Below are 16,125 nucleotides of genomic sequence, written 5' to 3' on the forward strand. Positions count from 1 at the left end.
TTTTTTTTTTTTTTTTTTTTTTTTGAGACAGAGTCTTGCACTGTCGCCAGGCTAGAGTACAGTGGCACAATGTAGGCTCACTGCAACCTCCACCTCCCGAGTTCAAGCGATTCTCCTGCCTCAGCCTCCCGAATAGCTGGAATTACAGGTGCCCGCCACCACGCCCAGCTAATTTTTGTATTTTTTTTTTTAGTAGAGATGGAGTTTCACCATGTTGGCCAGGATGGTGGATCTCCTGACCTCGTGATCCGCCTGCCTCAGCCTCCCAAAGTGCTGGGATTACAGGCGTGAGCCACTGTGCCCAGCCTAAATTTGCTCAATTTTTAAAAAACTTTGAAGGTAAAAAAGAAAATCAGGTATACATTTTTTGAGATGGGTCTCGCTCTGTTGCCCAGGCTGGAGTGCAGTGGCGCGATCTCGGCTCACTGCAAGCTCTGCCTCCCAGGTTCACGCCATTCTCCTGCTTCAGCCTCTCGTGTAGCTGGGACTAGAAGCGCCTGCCACCATGCCCGGCTAATTTTTTTGTATTTTTAGTAGAGACGGGGTTTCACCATGTTACCCAGGATGGTCTCGATCTCCTGACCTTGTGATCCACCCACCTCGGCCTCCCAAAGTGCTGGGATTATAGGCGTGAGCCACCGCACCCACTAAAAGCAGGTATACATTTAATGTTTAAGCAGATGACTAATTGTCCATAAATTTAAAAATTATTCTAAATATATTTTTTAGAGATAAGATCTTGCTCTGTTGCCCAGCCTGGAATGCTGTGGTGATCACAGCTCACAGCCGCTTCTGGGCTTAAGTGATCCTCTTATCTCAGCCTCCCAAGTAGCCAGAACTAGAGGTGCACACCACCACGCCTGGCTAGTTCTTAAATTTTTAGTAGATACGAGGTCTCACTGTTTCCCAGGCTTGTCTTGAACTTCTGGCCTCAAGTGATCTCCCACCTCAACCTCCCAAAGCATTGGGATTACAGGCATGAGCCACTGTACCTGGCCCTATTTTAAATTTGTTAATGCAAATAGTTTGGTTTTATCAAAGGTGGATTCAGGTTTTGTGGGGGCCTATGGTTTATGTAATTAGAGAACAGGGGAACCTTTCTATGAAGTTAAAAAAAAAATCAGTAAGACTATGCATAATATAAAATTAAGAACAGGGCCAGGTATGGTGGCTGACACCTGTAATCCCAGCACTTTGGGAGGCCGAGGCGGGCAGATCACCTGAGGTCAGGGGTTCGAGACCAGCCTGGCCAACATGGTGAAACCCCTTCTCTACTAAAACTACAAAATTTAGCTGGGCGCCTATACTTTCAGCTACTTGGGAAGCTGAGGCAGGAGAATTGCTTGAACCTGGGAGACGGAGGTTGTAGTGAGCTGAGATTGCACCATTGCTCTACACAGCCTGGGTAACAGCAGGACTCTGTCTCAAAAAAAATTTTTTTTTAATTAAATTAAATTAAGAACAGGGTCAGAGAAAACCTAGGCAAGCAAGGACTCTGCAGCTTCAGCTTTGTTAGCTTCACAGTAAATCTACCTCTAGTCATAAAAACAAAATTCCCTTTTTATAATTCCTTCACAATTAAATTATAGGCAAGATGTTCAACACTAATATTTATTGTAGGTAAAAAGAAAAATTTCTAAGTTTCTAATGAAAATCAACTCTTCTTATCAAATTTCAGTAATTTCAGTAACATATTTGCCCCTTTTATACTATAATAATCTCACAATTACGTAATTGTATAAACCATACTAGAAGCAAAGTGAAGGAAGGTTTTAGTTAGTTGTTAATAACTACATCTGATTCCAGTTGAAGAAACCAATAATTTTTTAAATGCCTTTTTAGTTTTAATTTTTAATTTTTTTTTTTTTTTTTTTTGAGACAGAGTCTCGCTCTGTCACCCAGGCTAGAATGCAGTAGTGTGATCTCGACTCACTGCAACCTCCGCCTCCTGGGTTCAAGCAATTCTCCTACCTCAGCCTCCTGAGTATCCGGGACTACAGATGCAAGCCACCATGCCCAGCCAATTTTTGTGTTTTTAGTAGAGACAGGGTTTCACCATGTTGGCCAGGCTGGTCTCAAACTCCTGACTTAAGATGATTGGCTCGCCTCAGCTTCCCAAAATGCCTGGCCTAAAATGCTTTTTTTTTTTTTTTTTCCAGTGGCTGTGCTCCACGCTCTAATTCACCGAAAATAGCTATTGGTGAAGAATAAAAACAAAATTGAGAGATCTATTAAAATTATCACCTCTTTTACTTATTAAGAACTATTTTAAAATAAGAATCTTTATAAAAATAGATTCTAAGACAAGGAAACTGTAAAGCATTTCTTGTTTTGGCATTTAATTTCAAGTAATTTGAGCTAACGGCACTGTTATGTACTGATGTCACTCTCTCTCATGGAAGGGAGTGGGAAGGGGAGGAAAAGAGAAGAGAAATCTTGGCTTCAGACAAAATATTCAGATTATGCTGAGACATAAAACAAAAGTGGACATTCTTTATAAGCCATGCTGTGCTGAAAGTTGCTGCATGCTGCTGACCCTTTGGGTGGGTTTGTGAGACCTGGGCACTCATTGGGTAACTTGTAGAATCCTTGCCTCTCCCTAGGAATTTAGCCAGAATAGCTTAAACAGTGGCTGGCCTATTCTATAGAATGGGGAGAAGGTGACTCTTAAACAAGGCTGAATCAAAAATAGGCATGGGCTGTCAGGTATCTATGATTTGGTTGAAACAGATAAACCAAGCTGAGAGGTAGAATGTCCTCTCTGGTATTCTGACATTTTAGAAAACTGAGATGACTGTTATCTTTCCCCTTCTTTCTCCTTGTTGGTACAATAAACAGGGCAGGAAATGATGGCCCCTTGTTTTTTTTTTTTTTTGAGACAGCCTTGCTCTGTCTCCCAGGCTGGAGTGCAGTGTCAAAATCTCGGCCCACTGCAACCTCCGCCTCCAGGGTTTAAGCAATTATCCTGGCTCAGCCTCCTGAGTAGCTGGGATTACAGGCCTGCGCCACCACGCCCAGCTGATTTTGTATTTTTAATAGAGATGGGGTTTCACCATGTTGGCCAGGCTAGTCTCAAACTCCTGACCTCAAGTGATCTGCCCACCTTGGCCTCCCAAAGTGCTGGGATTACAGGCGTGAGCCACTCCGCCTGGCCTCTTTTACAGACCAAACTCATTGTTTCCATGCCCATCCAGTGCTATAAAAATAATTTAAAAATATAAAAACAGAGTGGTTGATAATGAATAAAAAATCCTTACAAAGTACTGAATTGAAGCTGAAAGTCTCTCTAAAAAAAAAAAAAAAAAAAAGCCTTTGTGCCAACAAGTCTCACCCTCCCTTTCCCAAAGATATATATGTTAAACCAAAATAAGGGCAGACCATGCAACATTTTTCACATTTTTAATGTAATGAATTTCTGATGTTATAATGGAGGAGCATAAAGGTGACAACCAAAAACAGCTCTTGTAGTCTAATGTCTTAAAATCCACACCCTTTCACCTTGCATGTGTGGAAGAAGAAAGAGCAGAAGATAAAATCACTTCCACCTGGACCACTGCTTTTCTTTATCTGTTAAAGGCACGTATATCACCCCCATCAGAGGCTTCATTTTGACGCTGCCATCTTGTAGCTTGTCATACTGCTCCAACATTTGGTTTCCGCCTGCAGGACCTACAGGCAGTATCAATCTTCCTCCAGGCTTTAACTGATCTATTAGCTAAAAGAAAAAAAAAAGCACATACACACCAAGTTACAGATTTTATTTTATTTATTTTTGAGACAGGGTCTCACTCTGTCGCCCAGGCTGAAGTGCAGTGACACGATCTCAGCTCACTGCAACCTCTGCCTCCTGGGTTCGAGCGATTCTCCTGCCTCAGTCTCTCAAGTAGCTGGGACTACAGGCACACGCCACCATGCCCAGCTAATTTTTGTGTTTTTAGTAGAGACGGGGTTTCACCATATTGGCCACACTGGTCCCGAACTCCTGACCTCAAGTACTCCACCCACTTCGGCTTCCCAAAGTGCTTGGATTACAGGCGTGAGTTACTGTGCCTGGCCCAGATTTTACATTAATAGTCATTTGACATCATTATAAACAACTTTTAGTATCCATAGGCAGAAAGCAGAAACGTTTTTTATTTAGTATATACAGGTTAAGGCCAGACACGGTGGCTCACGCCTGTAATCCCAGCACTTTGGGAGGCCAAGGTGGGCAGATCACTTGAGGTCAGGAGTTCAAGACCAGCCTGGCCAACACAGTGAAACCCCAACTCTACTTAAAAAGTACAAAAATTAGCCAGGCATGGTGTCAGATGCCTGTAGTCCTATCTACTCGGGAGGCTGAGGCAGGAGAATTGCTTGAACCCACAGATGGAGGCTGCAGTTAGCCAAGATCACGCCACCACACTTCAGCCTGGGTGACAGAGCGAGACTCTGTCTTAAAAATAAATACATAGTATATATACACAGGTTGAGCATCAATAATCTGAAAACCCGAAACTGGAAATGCTCCAAAATCCAAAACTCTGAACATCAACATGACACCATAAGTAGATAATTTCACACCTGACCTCATGTGGCAAGTCACAGTCAAAATGCCTTCACAATTTTATTCCATGCACAAAATTATTTGAAATATTATACAAAATTACCTTCAGGCTACGTGTGTAAGAGGTATAACATAAATGAGTTTTATGTTTAGACTTGGTCCCATTCCCAAGATATCTCATTATGTATATGTAAATATTCCAAAATGCAAAAAAATCTGAAAAAATCCAAAATCCAAAACACTTCTGGTCCCAAACATTTTGGATAAGGGATACTCACCCTGTACATACTTTGACTGTTATATTATTACTCAACTATCAGCCTCCTCTACTAAACGACAAGCTCTTCAGGATGGGGACTGTGTCTTATTCATCTTTGTGTCTTTAGCATCTAACACAGTACCTGGTACAACTGTAGTGCTCAAAATGTTTGAACTGAACCAACTAATATAGAATTATCTTCTTGGCGGGCCAAAGGCAGAGCATAGAATTCTAACGCCTGTGTGCCTGTTTTGAATCTTTGTGGGTTTGAAGGAAGGAGGAGGAGAGGAGAGGAAGTGTAGAAAATCAGCAAGGAATCCCTATCCTATTATTGTAGAATCTAGGGCATCACTGAAGGGATAAGGGAACCCTAGTTATACAATTCAATTGAGGTTTACTGGTACCATAAGGAGGGAAGGAAGGGCTGGAGTCCCTGCAGCGTTAGAATGAGGACACTCCTGTCAATGAAGAACCAAGAGTACTCAATGAAAGCTCTTACAGTCAGAAAACTTTTAAATCATGTTACCATTTTCATATAGCTTTACAGATCACTATTAAGAAAAAACACTAAAGAAGAAACCTTACTTTGGTTTTTTGTTTTGTTTTGTTTTTTGTTGTTTTGAGACTGAGTCTCGCTCTGTCACCCAGGCTGGAGTGCAGTGGCACGATCTCGGCTCACTGCAACCTCCGCCTCCCGGGTTCAAGTAATTCTCATGCCTCAGCCTCCCAAGTAGCTGGGATTACAGGTGCCCACCACCGAGCCCAACTAATTTTTTTTGTATTTTTAGTAGAGACAGGCTTTCAATGTGTTGGCCAGGCTGGTCTCGAACTCCTAACCTCAAGTGATCCGCTCGCCTCGGCCTCCTAAAATACTGGGATTACAGGCATGAGCCACCATGTCCAGCCAGAAACCTTACTTTGGATATTTACTACCTCAGGAAAGGGTGCCCTCAATCAAAATTTTGGCTGTCTGCAAGTCTATCTTGTTGTTTTTCTCAATTTCAAGGCTTATAATGAAAAACAGCTGACTTCCTCTCCCTACCCCACCCTTGCTCTCTAAATCTAGTAATTTCAAATCCTTTTAGCTATGTCTTCTAGTATTTACCTTTATATTTCAAAACATATGCTAGATAAGGATTGAACTCTCTTAATCTACATTCTGCTTCCTTCCCCCAGTCCAACCAATCATTTTTTATTAAAATCATTTTTAGTTATGACTGTGTAACTATGATTTGCTGCTGAGTCAAGAAGTATCCAATGATTGTTTCCTTTCCCCCTCTTGCTCCAAATCTGAACTGGTTATTCTCCAGGCCTGCTGCACAGCTTCCATCCAGGTCCTTCCCTTTGTAACAATCCCGCAAACTTCCATGCCTCTGCCTGATCAAGATGCCCTATGTGGTTTCCTTTTTTGGTTTTTTCCTACTGTCTGTCTCTTCCCTCATTTCAATTCTGGATGACAAAAATGGCATTTTAAGACATTAAATTTTAAGACATTTTAAGACACCTTAATCATTTAAGAAAGTTCCTTCAGAAGCATTTTGTGAAATACTGCATGGAATGTATTAAAAGAAAGAGATGGAGATTTGCAAACCTAAAACTATCTTGGTGATGTGTGTGCATACAGAATTCAAGGTTGGAAATAATTTTCAATTCAGAATTTGATGGTTTGGTACTCTGACTTACAAATTCTAATGCTGTTTGCAGTCTGATGCCTTTCTGATTACCAGTCCTTAACAGGAGATCTGTTTTATTTTTCTAGAAGCTTTTATTTTTCTTAGAGACAGGGTCTTGCTCTGTCACCTAGGCTGGAATACAGTGGTGCAATCATGGTTCACTGAAATCTCAACTTCCTGGGCTCAAGCAATCCTCCCACCTCAGCCTCCCATGTAGCTGGGACTACAGGCACAGGCTGCCACATCTGGCTAATTTTTAAATTTTTTTGTACAGATGGGGTCTCGCTATGTTGCCTAGGCTGGTCTCAAACTCAGATCCTCAAGCGATCCTCCTTCCTTGGCCTCCCAAACTGCTGAGATTACAAATGTGAGCCACCACACCTGGCCTCTAGAGGCCTTCAGAATCTTCTCTTTATCCCCTAATATTCTGAATATAAATGATATGGTTGTTCTTTTTTCTTATTTTAAAAATTCTTTGTGTTAGAATTATGTCCATCAGTTTTTAGAAAATTTCTTACTCAGGGATTATTCCTCATGCGGAGTCTCAAGCAGCATTCCCTCTTTTCAGACACATGCTTTACCTATGATTTTCAAGGTCTTGATGCCACCAATTCCTAAGCCTTTTCAGAGTTTTGTAGAGCAAACTGCGTATGCATAATATTTCACTCTGTAATCTCTTTAGTTTCTACTTCCTCCACCCTCCTGGGTCAGCTATTATTCCATCTGCTTTCTATCTTCACACACTGGGGAGTTCAGGATTGCAGGTATAGTCTCCTAGTTAATTGAGTATGGAGTTTATGCTTCTGTTTTTCTGGTTATCTTGGGGTGATATCCAAGAGAAGGCATAAACATCTTCATTCTGCTATCTTAAAACTGGAAAGCCCCTTCAGTACATCTATCTTAAATCAGATGTATACATACCCCTATAATACTTGCAAGTATTACTACAATATTTAAATTCAATTTAATTAAATCTAGAAATATCTTTCAAGATCACTTCAGGGTCCCAGTAGGGAGAAATGGGCCCTGCACCCACCCCCCTCACTTAAGCACACAGTTCTATTTCAGATTTTAACTGTTCACTCTAGGTTGTCAATATTTTTTTTTGAAAAGTTAAAAACCCATTGGTCATGTGTTCAAATTAATTGAGCTGTTCGTTTATGACTTATAAAACTTTCTACATTATATTAATACTTCAGTAAAAATGTGTTAAAACCACCAGTTCAATCTACCTTTTTTTTTTTTTTTTTTGAGACAGGGTCTCACTTTTTCACCCAGGCTGGAATGATGTAGTAGCACAAGCATGGCTCACTGCAGCCTCAACCTCTCAGGCTCACACAAGCCAAGCTATCCTCCCACCTCAGCCTCTTGAGTAGCTGGGACTACAAGCGCCTGCCACATCTAATTTTTTGTATTTTTTGTAGAGATGGGGTTTTGCTATGTTGCCCAGGCTGGTCTCGAACTTCTGACCACAAGTGATTCATCTGCCTTAGCCTCCCAAAGTGCTGGGATTACAGGCGTGAGCTACAGCTACTTTTTTTTTTTTTTTTTTTTTAAACAGATAATCAACAGGGCCAAAGCAATTAAGTCATTTTCCCAGTCACTCGGCCAATAAGCAGCAAGTCCATGACCAGAACAAATTATACAACTTTCAGCTTCCCATAACTGATCTAAGCCTACAAAAAAAACGGATGAGACTAGGCAGAAGAAACAGTGTCACCTTCATCCCCTGGTCATCTAGTCAAGAACTACGCAAAAGGCATATGTAACAGAAATCTAGGACCATAGGCTAGAGTGCCACAGCACAAACAGGGCTCAATGCAGCCTCAACTGCTTGGGCTCAAGCAGTTCTCCCAGCTCAGCCTCCAGAGTAGCTGGGGCTACAGGCATATGCGCCACTGTGCCTGGCTAATTTTTTTTTTTTAACAGTAACTCAGACTGGTCTCAAACTCCTAGGCTCAAGCAATCCTCCCACCTTGGCCTCCCAAGGTGCTGGGGTTACAGGCATGAGCCACCATACCTGGCCATATATCCTACTATTCTTTAAGATTCAGTTCAAGTTCCATCCGTGTGTGATGTCTCCTTGACCACTCACTGCACAATTCTCTCCCTCATAGGCCTATTTTATTTTCCTTCCAATAGATATCCTGTGTTAATTATATGCTATCATATTGCTAATTTCCCGGTTACATATATGACATATCTCTTCTAGAATACAAGCTTTGTGAAAATATAATGTATGGCAAATACTTTCTCATATCTCCCATACACCAAATACAGCCTTACATATTCTGGTATTTAAAAAACATCAAACTGGCCGGGTGCAGTGGCTCACGCCTGTAATCTCAGCACTTTCGGAGGTTGAGGCAGGCAGATCACCCGAGGTCAGGAGTTCGAGACCAGCCTGGCCAACGTGGTGAAACCCCGTCACTACTAAAAATAAAAAAATTAGCTGGGCGTGGTGGCAGGCGCCTGTAATCCCAGCTACTCGGGAGGCTGAGGCAGGAGAATCACTTGAACCCGGGAGGTAGAGGTTGCAGTGAGCTGAAATTGCACCACTGCACTCCAGCCTGGGCAACAAGAGCAAAACTCCACCTCAAAAAAAAACAAAATAAAAATAAATAAATAAAATAAAACTGATTATCAGGTCATAAACTCCAGAGGGATTTTCCCAATTCTACTGTTGTCCTAGTTCTTATCTGGATCAAATATGAGCATCACAAACTGGGATTTAGTAACTTTCATGTTATTTATACAATTGTTTGCATATGAAAAAAGAAAAGAGTAACAGCTCATTGTAACCAAAATGTATGATATAAAAGTCTAATTATATTTTGAACATCATCTAGAAGTCTTTTCTATTTAAGTCTTGTAGAGTTTTAGTTGAATAAAAACACAAAAACAGAAAAAATCCCGACTCACCGCCTGGGGTACAACAGGGGCTGCAGCTCCCACGTGAATGGCATCATAAGGGGCTTCTTCAGCATATCCCATTCTTCCATCCCCCACTGAAAGAAAAACAGCTATGCTTTAAAAACCTGTTTAGATCAAACTTAATGTGAAGAATTCTAGTACAGGAGATTTACAATGGAGAAAGGACAGATTTTTCAATAAATGATCCTGGGACAACTGGATATTCACTTTTTTGCTGTTTTTAACTCATTTTATTTTATTTTTTGTTTGGTCAGAAACATTAAAACAATGGAATTTTATTTTGATTAAAAACTGGAGTTAACAATCATTTAGTAAATGAAAAGCCCTTCATTTTCCTATCCTCACGACTCTTTTTTTTTGAACTCCTGACCTCAGGTGATCCACCCACCTCAGCCTCCCAAAGTGCTGGGTTTACAGGTGTGAGACACTGTGCCCAGCCTCTATCCCACAACTCTTAAGAACGAAAGCATTAGTAAATAAATATCTGTGAACAGATTAAGAATAAGGCAGACTGGATAATAAACCACCTCTGACGTTCACAATCCCTGCACGTGACTCACTCTAAAGCATGAAACGGCACTGGAGATAACAGAACTGATAAGTTCCGTTTTAAATCTCACCCTAATCATTCAAATAAGCCCAAGATAAATATTTTTTGCTCCTTATGGGCAGCAAACTATATGAATTTTACTGGAGGAATACTTTGGCAGAAGCACCTATTTAAGTTAACTTAAGATATAGTACCTTAATAGTACTACATTCAAAAGATATACATAGATAGTCACATGCTTCTCTCAATTCAGGAACAGTTATGCCATCAGGACAACAGGTAATTCCTATTTTATAGTAATCCAGAATAGATTGATACACAGTGGAACCAATTCCCTCTGCTACTTCATACTCTCCTTTCTCATTGGGTTGTGTAAAGTTATGTTCTCGGCCAGATCCAAACAAACATCCTGCCCAACACTGTATTTGGCTGTGCAGTAGAAACGGATGGGTCTACAACAAATCTAGTGTTACTCACTATTGGTGCTATTCATTCAGATGTTCTTATATTCCGAACTCCTTCTTTTGCATTCTCAAATACAAACACCATCTCCCCAGATATCTTAACAGCTATTATCTAAACTTGACTGACTACTGTTTCTACTGCTGTTCCCAGCATTGCTAATGGAACCATTTGGGGAGGCTTTTGGAGAACAGGGACTGCTTGGACGAGAGGAACTGTGATCTTTTTCTCGTGCAACATGGTGCTGTCGTGTTGGAGAAGTAACATTTCTTTGTGTGGTTTTTTTTTTTCTTTTTTTTTTTGAGACGAAGTCTCGCTCTTGTCCCCCAGGCTAGAGTGCAATGGCGCGATCTGGGCTCACTGCAACCTCCGCCTCCCGGGTTCAAGTGATTCTCTTGCCTCAAGTTCCTGAGTAGCTGGGATTACAGGCGCCTGCCACCACGCCTGGCTTATTTCTGTATTTTTAGTAGAGACGGGGTTTCACCATGTTGGCCAGGCTGCTCTCGAACTCCTGACCTCAACTGATCTGCCTGCCTCGACCTCCCAAAGTGCTGGGATTACAGGCGTGAGCCACCACGTCCAGCCAGAGAAGTAACATTTCTAATACAAGAAGTGAGTTGAGACTCTGTTCTTTCATGAGATGAATCCTGTGATCTGTCACTTGACCTTCATCTATCTCTTGATCTCTCATGTCCCTCACTGGCAACACGAGACTCATTTTGGTGTGGTTTACTCCTGTATTCCCCTTTCAGCATCCACAGAGGATCATGGCAAAGGCCAAGGCCAGCAACACCTCTACTTCCTCCTCAGCCAGATCCCTCTAGAGGTGGCTGTGGAGGCAGCCACTCAGGCGGCTGTGGCTACTAGAGCTGCCTGGGCCTTTATTTTATTTTATTTATTTACTTTTTTCAGATGGACTCTAGCTCTGTCACCAGGCTGGAGTTCAGTGGTGCGATCTCAGCTTACTGCAACCTCCGCCTCTCAGGTTCAAGCGATTCTCCTGCCTCAGCCTCCTGAGTAGCTGGGACTACAGGCATGTGCTACCACGCCCCCCTAATTTTTGTATTTTTAGTAGAGACGGGGTTTCACCATGTTGGCCAGGCTGGTCTCAAACTCTTGACCTCATGATCTGCCCGCCTCAGCCTCCCAAAGTGCTGGGATTACAGATGTGAGCCACTGCTCCTGGCCAATATTTTATTTTTTAAACAGAACTGAGTGTGTCTGGGGAATACAACTGGATATTCATATACAAAAACATATAACTGCACCTTTACCTCATACATACACAGAAACCAACATCAGGAAGATCAAAGACCTAAACATGAAAAGCTAAAAAGATAAAGGTTCTAAGAAATAATAAGACACATATCTTCATGGCCTCAGAGTATCCTTAAAAAGGACACAGAAAGCACTGAAAAAAATTGGTAAGTCTGACCACATTAAAATTAAGAATTTGTTATCAAAAGGGTACAAATAAGATGAAAAGGCACACCTCAGATGGGAGAAGAAATGTATTTATATATATAGACAAAGGGCTAGAAGCCCTATAAGTCAAAAATACAAGCAATCCAATATCTGAACAGGCACTTCACAAAAGACAAAATCCAAATGGCCAAAGACATTACGAAAAATTCAATCTCAGAGGTAAACAGGAAAATACAAAATTAAACTCACAAAGAGATGGCTGCAAAACACTCACTAGGTGAGCAAAAAGAATAATCGTTTTTATTTTTTAGTACTTAAAAGTGATTGTAAAAAAAGAGCAATAATTACCTCTGAGTATTATTTAGCTTGCATTGGCTCTTCTGAAAATAAAAATCCTCCGAAGAAATTTTTAAAGTTTTCTGATACTTACCAACAAGCTGTACTCTCCCTGAAGACAGAAGTGTTGGATCATCCTTCCTGACATTATTTATTGAGTCATCTACTAGCTCTTTAATGTGATCAATTCCTATGACTTTTCCAGTACATCCAACCTGGAAAAGAGAAAACAATTCAGTAGCTCATTGGGCTAATTTGTTTTTCTAAAGTATTATGGAAGTTTTTCCTTATCTAAAGTCATATTCTGCAAAGAGAAAACAAAAATAGCTTAAGCCTTTTCTATAGATTGCTAAACACTCAGTTTATCATAAATTATTTACCATATATACAACTTTCTCAACTATCACTCTCATTTAATAAAACTTGTAATACTAAGAAAAATTATGTTTCTTAGATTAAATCTAGAACTTTGAAGAAAATTACCAATATTTAATAGTAGTACAATAATTTTTAATTTAAATTCCATCTAAAGTATAACTTTAAATATTAAAATGTTACATAAAGAATTTGACAGGGAGGAATTTCCTTTTTTTTTTTTTTTTTTTTTTTGAGAGAGTCTTGCTCTGTCACCCAGGCTGGGGTGCAGTGGCGCGATCTCAGCTCACTGCAACCTCCGCCTCCCAGGTTCAAGTGATTCTCCTGCCTCAGCCTCCTGAGTAGCTGGGATTACAGGCACGCATGACCATGCCCGGCTAATTTTTTTGTATTTTCAGTAGAGACAGGGTTTCACCATGTTGGTCAGGCTGATCTCAAATTCCTGACCTCGTGATCTGCCCATCTCGGCCTCCCAAAGTGCTGGGATTACAGGAGTGAGCCACCACACACCCTGCCTCCCACCTGATGGGAAGAAATTTCTACATTTGATTCTACTGCTTTTAGTAGAAAACATGAAAACATACACAGTGGCTCACACCTATAATCCCAGCACTTTGGGAGGCAGAGGCAGGTAGATTGCTTGAGCACAGGAGTTTGAGAGCAGCCTAAGCAAAATGGCAAAACCCCATCTCTACAAAAGAATACAAAAACTAGCCAGGTGTGGTGGCATGCGCCTGTGGTCCCAGCTACTTAGGAGGCTGACATGTTGGGAGGATCACTTGAGCCTGGGAGGCAGAGGCTGCAGTGAGTTGAGATCATGCCACTGTACTCCAGCCTGGATGACAGAGTGAGACCCTGTCTCAGAAAACAAAAAACAAAAAGCAACAACAACAAAAATCCCTTCTTTGCATATTTATTTATTTGTAAATTAAAATATTAAGTATACATGTTTTAAGAAAAAATATAAAAATTTTAAAAATGAACACTTATAAAGGCTTTGAAGTCAGACTATCTGGGTTCTTGTCTAAGTGTCATCACTTACATACATACATACCTTGGCAAGTTAACCATTCCTTCTTTTTTTTTTTTTGAGATAAAGTCTCGCTTTGTTGGCCAGGCTGGAGTACAGTGGCGTGATCTCGGCTCACTGCAACCTCTGTCTCCTGGGCTCAAGCAATTCTCCTGCCTCAGCCTCCCAAATAGCTGCGATTACAGGTGTGTGCCACCACACCCAGCTAACTTTTGTATTTTTAGTGGAGACAGGGTTTCACCATGTTGGCCAGGCTGGTCTCGAACTCCAGACCTCAGGTGATCTGCCTGCCTCGGCCTCCCAAAGTGCTGGGATTACAGGCATGAGCCACCACACCCAGCCAATCATTCCTTGTATGAATCAGGTTCCTCAGTACAAAATGCGGAGGAAAAAGGCATATACCCCATCATAAAAATGGGGAGCACTTAGAATACAGGCTCTAGTGCTTAAAACACAAAGCACTTTCACACATGGTAAATGTGTGAAAAACATTAATGCCATTTTATGAAAAATAACTCAAACCAAATCATTTTTTAAAATGAATACATCCTCTAAAACTATAAACATGTCAAGTATAGAGAATGAGTCATTTATTAAATGGCATTTCTAACCTTAAAAAAAAATCACTGATATCCATTAATGAGGACTTAACCTCTACAAAATGAGCAAAACATCTGAGAAAATATGAGTCCTTATTATGTGCCAGGCATTGTTTTAGATGTTTAGGATACCATCAATGAAAAAAAAAGAGCAGACAAAATTCCCAACTCCCTGGAGCTTACATTCTAGTAAGTCTGCTGATTATACATTTATAGCAAGTTACATGGATTCTAGTCCAAGGTGGATCCACAACTCCTAATTTAACTAGATCAGAATCTTCCAATCTGGCCTCCAGGCACGATATTTCTCAAATCAAACTGATTTGATGATCTAAGCAATGATCAACCTTTACTCCAACATATATTAGTGGGTCCCCAGTTAATACTCTGGATAGCCATTGACCAGATAAGGCTCTGATGAGAAAAGGCAGAAGTGTAATAACAAGGCATTATTTTTCTAAGAGCACTTTTTCTAATGCAGAAGTTCTACCTTCATCCTGGTAAACCTGTAGGAATGTTTAGAAACCAAGCTCATTCTGGGCAGGAGCAGTGGAGAGGGTGCTGGGAAATGAGTCCCCTGGGAGACGGGGCCCAGCTACGATGCTAAATATCTCAGGCTTCTGAGTGGCTGGATTTCCCTGGGACCCTCAGACATGTCCCAGGGCCCGGTGGGGAAACTGAGGGCTGTACAAGGAAGTAGAATCCTGAGTTGTCGGGGCTAAGCCTGACCCCCTCTCCATGCTAACCCCAACCCCCACACTGTGCCTCAGTAGGTTTTTGTTGTTGTTGTTGTTGCCCAGGCTGGAGTGCAGTGGCGCAATCAAGGCTTACTGCACCTCCACCTCCTGGGCTCAAGGGATTTTCCTGCCTCAGCCTCCTGAGTAGCTGGGACTGCAGGTGCTCCACCATGTGTGGCTAATTTTTGTATTTTTAGTAGAGATGGGGTTTCACTATGTTGGCCAGGCTGGTCTCGAACTCCTGGCCTCATGTGATCCGCCTGCCTAGGCCTCCTGAAGTGCTGGGATTATAGGTGTGAGCTGCCGCATCCGGCCCCTCAGTAGGTTTTAAGGAGCCCCCAGCCCTCCTTCTCCCCTTCTGGGCCTGACCAGCTATACTGCTCCGTCTCCCCCAGCCACATGCCCCACCAAGTACTGTACAGTCCCCTACCCAGGGTCCCTGCACCATGAGATAAAGTGAAATACCAACTGTGGACCAAATGCAATAAAACCTCTGTTTTTAAGAAGAAAAAAAAAAAAGAGAAGAAAACCAGGCTCATTTTATTCTTTTCTGCCAAATGAGAACTTGGAAGAAGGTAGTTTGGGAGGTACTGGCCACCATCTTGTGATTACAAGGGTAGAGCTTACTGGATAATGACACCGACATGTGGAGGAAAGTAAAGCCAAATCAAGAAACAGAAAGAACCCTATTGTCAATAACAACACCTGCTCTTCTAAATCCAGCCACACAACAGACCGTATATACCCCTAGACTTTTCTGTTATATAAACTAAATAAACTCCCTTTTAGCTCTGACAGTTTGGGTTGCATGTTCTGTCACTTGCAACAACAACGAAATCCTAAGTGATGCTCATTCCAACTGCTATCCTAATAGAATAAACAAACAAACAAACACAAAAACCACTAGTTAAAAAAACATACAGCCAAATCATATAATATTCTTCTGTTGGGGCCAGAATGAGAAATAAAACTCTTACCATACGTGCAAAACATGCAGTAAGGATTCCACTTCCAGATCCTACATCAAGAGCTTTAGCTCCTTCATGCAACTGATCAAATAGAAGTTCTAGCGCATATGCATGCTGCCAAAAGAAAACAAAATATTCATTAAGACTAAAGTACACACATCATGGCATATAAACAAAGTTGCCAACTTTCTAGTAATTTTTCTACTATTGTCATCTACCAAGATAACCAAG

At 41.3% G+C, this 16,125-nt stretch overlaps 1 protein-coding gene across 2 annotated transcripts in view; it reads right to left on the reverse strand.

Annotated features, from left to right (window-relative positions):
* Positions 1-16,125, reverse strand: part of LOC116463237 (protein-L-isoaspartate(D-aspartate) O-methyltransferase) — a 61,396-nt gene that overhangs the window by 7,561 nt on the left and 37,710 nt on the right. Inside the window, exons 4-7 of one of the 2 annotated variants that reach the window (XM_032146261.2) lie at positions 15,904-16,008; positions 12,280-12,400; positions 9,401-9,486; positions 3,546-3,715 (exon numbers count right to left, since the gene is read on the reverse strand). In XM_032146261.2, coding sequence (XP_032002152.1) covers positions 3,546-3,715; positions 9,401-9,486; positions 12,280-12,400; positions 15,904-16,008 — 482 coding nt within the window. Of the gene's footprint in view, positions 1-3,498; positions 3,716-9,400; positions 9,487-12,279; positions 12,401-15,903; positions 16,009-16,125 lie in introns of both variants that reach the window. The other variant, XM_032146262.2, reaches the window with a different exon arrangement.

This window comes from Hylobates moloch, unplaced genomic scaffold (genome assembly GCF_009828535.3).
Source record: "Hylobates moloch isolate HMO894 unplaced genomic scaffold, HMol_V3 SCAFFOLD_29, whole genome shotgun sequence".
NCBI classification, from domain to species: domain Eukaryota; kingdom Metazoa; phylum Chordata; class Mammalia; order Primates; family Hylobatidae; genus Hylobates; species Hylobates moloch.